This window comes from Typha angustifolia, chromosome 7, assembly GCF_048772165.1.
Source record: "Typha angustifolia cultivar Huaian chromosome 7, ASM4877216v1, whole genome shotgun sequence".
Taxonomy (NCBI): domain Eukaryota; kingdom Viridiplantae; phylum Streptophyta; class Magnoliopsida; order Poales; family Typhaceae; genus Typha; species Typha angustifolia.
In genome coordinates, this window is record NC_133245.1 from 1,535,112 (window position 1) to 1,540,691 (window position 5,580).

Sequence of the window (5,580 nt, forward strand, 5' to 3'; positions counted from 1 at the left end):
GAGAGGAGAGAGAGAGAGAGAGAGAGAGAAGGGAAGGGGAAGAATAAGGGCGGCCCCACAACGCAACTCCCAAAAGCTCGCTATTCTTGGGAAATGCGAATAACCATCGATCCCAATTTCTCGTACTTACTCTATACGCGTTCCGTTAGACGAAGCAACCTCTTTATGACGAGACCTTTATCACTTTTTTTGCGAATAACCACAGACAGAATTGATTATTTATAAAACTCAACGCAAAAATAATAATAAAAGCAAAAGGAAGGGTGTAAAATAAAAAAAATGACGAGAATTTGACCGAGCCTTGAGAGAATACTCGGCGTTTGGAACGGGGCCAAGAATGGCGTGCGCAGAAGTCAAGCGAATGATCCAATCCCGCCGATGGTCCACCATTCACCATGCTCCGGGACGCACGATCTGACAGGTGTCCAGACCGGACACGTTTACTCTAGAATTTTGGTCGTAATGATGCGTCGTGAGCTGGCAAGCCAGCTTAGCAGCAACCATCGCAGCTGTTGTTGAGATTTGCGAGTCAGAGATGGTCAGAATCTTTTGGTTTACTTTTTATTCAATTACTTTTGAATTAATTTTATAAAATAACACCTAAATTTTTTAATAAAAATTATAATTTACATCTTATATTTTTAATATTTATAATCAAGACCTAATAATTTAAGAAATATACGTAAAAAATACCTTACAATAACATCAGTTAGTTAAACTTAAAAAAATATCTGAGTTAAGCTAACTATACTAATAAAATTATAAAAATATTCTCAATCAAGTTATATTAACAGTGTTTTAGTCATTTAAAAATAAAATATCTCTAATTAATAAAATATTCTTATTATGTTAGTTTAAATCTAATTCAAAGTGTTTTCTGTACATATTCGCTAGATTTATAAATAGTAAAAATGTAGGGTGTAAATCATAATTACGTTATAAAACAATGTCTAATATATAAATTTTTCTGTACCTAAATTGAAATTCCGTAATTTCAATCACTCATTTTAAATTTATAATTATCTATGTGATCTTTTTCAAATGTAATTAAGAGCTGGGGTTATTCTACTAATACCAAAATAAAAATTATTTATAACCTCTAGAAAATATAGGTTAACTCTTAGCCCAGAGAAACAAACAAACAAACAAACAAAAAAGAATTAAATCCAAGTTGGAAAACATAACTCCCAGGACTAAAAAGATACTAAGTTTCCTTGGATTCCAACAATAATCTATTGGACAAAATTATAGAACTCTTTTGTCATCAGTTAAGTTCTTCTACCTAATAATTGATGATGTTTTCATTACAGTATTCGAGATTTGGGTCCAGAAATACTCATACAATATAACTCATTATAATCTCCTAAGCACTATCTTATTAACATTTAAACTGGAGAATTAGAATGGAAGTTCTTTATGGCCATCTCCATGATTCTACTCATATGGCAGGTTCATGCATCAGCAAACCATTGGATCACTTTGTTTATGCATTGCAAGGAATAATATTTAGAGACAAAGGTAATTAAGTCAATACAATGATAGACCTCAATATTAATTAATTAATTCTGGTAGCCGAAAGTACAATGCCAGGAGCACCCAAAGAATAGTTTAGACCAATAAACATACTACTTTAATATATGAGCATAAAAAGATGTCTGTGTGAGCTTGTGCCCATGCAAAAATAATCTTATTATATTTAGGGAAAATTAGGTAATCTATCAATCAAAAACTCGTGACCATAAGTTTTTGTGTAACGTTTCTTCCTAATTTTCAACCACTAATCTTTCCTTCAAAGTATAAACCTAAAAAAAATATTTATACATCACAAATGGATAGATAAAAGGATAAGTAAAGTCTGCATCTCTTCTCGCCATGTATGAATAAATAATAGAAATTATAGATTAAATAGTGCTAATTAATTTAAAAAGTTAAGATGTTAGATTACGAACTAATAATATATATTGTACCTTTAACACGGCTTTCGATAAAATGATCCATGGGACCGACTCTGTAATCATAGAATCATGAGAAGGGGATTAGCACACCACAAAACTTTTAATAGCTAAATCAAAGCATCTAAGTAGTCTATTGTTTAATTTATAAGCCAGTATCTATGGACATGTAACATCTTAGAAAGCACCCTCTCAACTTTTAATATTATCAAACGATCCATATAATATGGGCATTTTGTAGATAATTATGAAGTCCATTCTAGAATACAACTCAAAGTTGAGGTTGTTCGTTCGTGGATAATTCCAACGAAGGCGATCATATTAGTAAAAACCAATGCAACAAGTATTTTATGATACTCTCGGCTAGTCCGATATATATTATTCATTGTAGGCGTAAACCAGTAGTTGGGCTTTTTAATGGGCTTTCCAGCCCAAATAGAAAGAGGATCCGAATCCAATAAAGGGCCAATGCCCAGTGGGCTGTTATCCAAAGCTGACTTGAATTTGAACTCGACGATGATTACGTGGCTCCAATTATTAAGGTCAGTTAAACAAAAGGATTTGGGGGCATATAGGTAATTTAATATTGCTGGCCAATAAATATCGCATTAAGATCCGGGCCTACTCGGTTCGTTCTCGCGGAGCCGAGCAATAGAAGGAGAGGGAGAGAGAGGGAGAGAAGAGGGAGAGAAGAGGGAGAGAAGGAGAGGAGGGGTTGCGTCCTCGTCGTCGTGTTCTTTCCATCCTTCTCGGTTTCCAGATTCCAAGGTAGTCTCTCAAGCGATCCTAACGTGTGGGGAAAATTTGGAATTTTTTCTAGGTATTCGGGTGAAATTGCATAATTTTTTCGATTGGGATCTTCATATATTGCTCTTTGGTGTGAAGATCGTAGCTTGTCGTTCTTTCTCTAGTGTTTGATAGTTTTTCTGGTGCTAAAGTATGCGTATTTGATGTCGATCTGTCACGGGTACGAGACGTAAATGTTATTTCTCTTCTTTTTCCCTCTTTGCTTAGCTACTGTGATAATGATGATTAAATTTTCATCTTTTTAGAGTTTTAAGTGTCAGAATTTTGTTGGAATAACAACGGGAAGAGCTTGTTCGTTATAGTAGATTTATAGTTGGGGTTTATTCCAGCAGTGGATGACCTCTTTGCGATTTTATGATGACATCATGATTTGGTTGTCGAATTTTCTATGATCTAGGATGTCAGAAATTGTATTGGTATTTGGTTATCAGGATATATTAGGGGTAATTGTCGATATCCGCAATGCAAGGGGCACAGAGGTTGCTAAAATTGGAGCTAGCTATACTAATACAAGCTCAAAATGGATCTGGTGTAGTGGGCAGATACCTGATTAGTTTAGTCTTCTGCATAAAATTTGATATTTAAAAGATGAAACAATGGTTGAAAATCTTGTGGCCTGATCATTTTATCTGCGAGAACGAGATGAAATTGAAGAAGCTGATCATGAATTATGATGATTGACATCTAAAATAATATTCATTTTCCTCTTCTCTTTGATGATGCTTTTTAGTAGTGAATTTAATAGCTCCCTAAATCTAAGCTCATTTTTTGATGTAGTCTTCTGTTAGAGGACCTATGCATTCAGTACTGTAGGAACCTTGAATTTAGTTCACACTCTATCTTCCGATTATGGAGTTAGTAATTAGGAATAGTTCCTGCGGTCATTTATTGCTATGATGTATACTTGTCTGAAAACACATGAGATCATTTCACATTGCTAAATGGGTCCTTGATCCTTCTAATTTCAGGTCTGCTTCTAAAGAAAACGTTTGGCAGCACGGCTACGTATTGTTTTGCTATTTGTTTCGTGAAAAACTTCCAGAGATGTTCTAGTATGCTGGCCTATCCAAAATAACAATGTGGCGATTTGCTTCAGACGCCATAGCTGAAAATATACGACCAAGATGCACCCCCTTAAGACCAAATCAGACTACTCCTGATTGCTCTGATGATGATATTTCTCCATGTTTTAGCGGGGAAGAAGGTCTTGAGTGCCCTATATGCTTGGAATCTTTCAACCTTGTTGAAAATGTGCCATATGTCTTATGGTGCGGACACACCCTTTGCAAAAACTGTGTGTTAGGACTTCAATGGGCTGTCATGAAGTTTCCAAATCTACCTGTTCAACTACCCCTTTTTATTTCATGTCCTTGGTGCCATTTTCTTTCTCTGCGGCTGATCTATAAGGGCAACATAAAGTTTCCCTGCAAGAACTATTTTTTACTGTGGATAGTTGAGAATATGAACGTCGGCAGGACAAAAATGCGGCGTTCATTCACTGCAGATCAGCAGCCAACAAATAGCTTGGTTGTTGGATCATCTGCTCTCCACCATGATAGAATTGATCAAGTCACGCATCGGGATCATTCACGCATCGATTCAAACGATGAAAGTCTCGTAGCAGATTCCTTGAGTATGGAGAGGATTCAATCTTCTCTTCGGAAGTCACTGGTTTTCTTTGTTAGTCTGACTGACAAATTCCCTCTAGTTATCATATTCCTCCTCATTGTCCTGTATGCAATACCAGCAAGTGCTGTGATTGTAGCCCTGTACATAATCGTCACATTCCTCTTTGCATTGCCTGCCTTTGCAATATTGTACTTTGCATACCCTAGTTTGGACTGGCTCGTTAGAGAAATCTTCACATAAAATATTATAGTGCTTGCTGACTGCTATATCGTTCAGCTGTAGTAATGACTGTTTTACCTGATTCAGCTTGGTGTTATTCAATGTACTTGCTAATGGATTAGTATGTTTCGAAGAAGCATCAAGCTTTTAGTGGATATATGTTCTCCTTTTGTTTTCCATTTAGATGTATCTCATCCTTCAATTTGTATAACATTATTGTCGAAGAGTATCAAGCTTGTTGAGTTTCTTTTCTTTACTATCTGAGATTTTTTTGAAGAACTACTTACAGTTTAGTCTAAATTTATGGCTAGGCTGCAGTGCTTTGTATAGGCGTGTTTATTTTATCAGTGTAATTACTGACACTAACCTTAAATTTTGAGTCTAGATTAAAAATCTGGTTTGGTAAATAGAGAGAAATATTGCGACCATCAATGGCTTGAAACATAATATGTTGAATATTTCAGAGGGCTTCTTTTTCTTTTCAAACTATCAATCACATCCCATAAGAAATGTCATGGCGATTCCAAGCGACTCTGAATCCTGCCTATCTCTTCTTCCTCCCTGCCTCCTCCAATAAAAAATGAAGCTTATTTCCTATTTGGGTTTTGATTTCTGTCTCCAATACTGAGTGAAATGCGTCTCCTTTTCTCTGCAATGCCTATAAATTACTTGCTTTTCCCCCTGTTTTCGTGCCATCAACTCTTTGACTCAACTATATCCCAAATCTCTGTAATAAAATGATGAACAATTTAATTAGAAGAGTCCTCGAGGAAGGAGAGAGCTTCAGGATGAAGCTGTGTGAAGTGCTGGGCCCGAGGTAAGTCTCTAATGAGTTGGCAATGTGATTCATCACAGAGTAAAGAAATAGTTGCTTTCCTCCTTTCTTGCGAGTAAAGGAAATCCACAATGATCTCCATATCTATCACACTGCTGCCGTAAAGAAATATGAACGTTTGTCAGATAATTAATGTGA

The 5,580-nt window shown here is 35.8% G+C and overlaps 1 protein-coding gene across 1 annotated transcript; it reads left to right on the top strand.

Annotated features, from left to right (window-relative positions):
* The first annotated feature begins 2,589 nt into the window (after positions 1 to 2,589).
* Positions 2,590 to 4,854, top strand: LOC140762869 (uncharacterized). The gene is made up of 2 exons (XM_073100843.1): positions 2,590 to 2,720; positions 3,728 to 4,854. The coding sequence occupies exon 2, from the start codon at positions 3,837 to 3,839 to the stop codon at positions 4,626 to 4,628; it is 792 nt and encodes a 263-aa protein (XP_072956944.1). The 5' UTR covers positions 2,590 to 2,720; positions 3,728 to 3,836; the 3' UTR covers positions 4,629 to 4,854.
* The last annotated feature ends 726 nt before the right edge of the window (positions 4,855 to 5,580 follow it).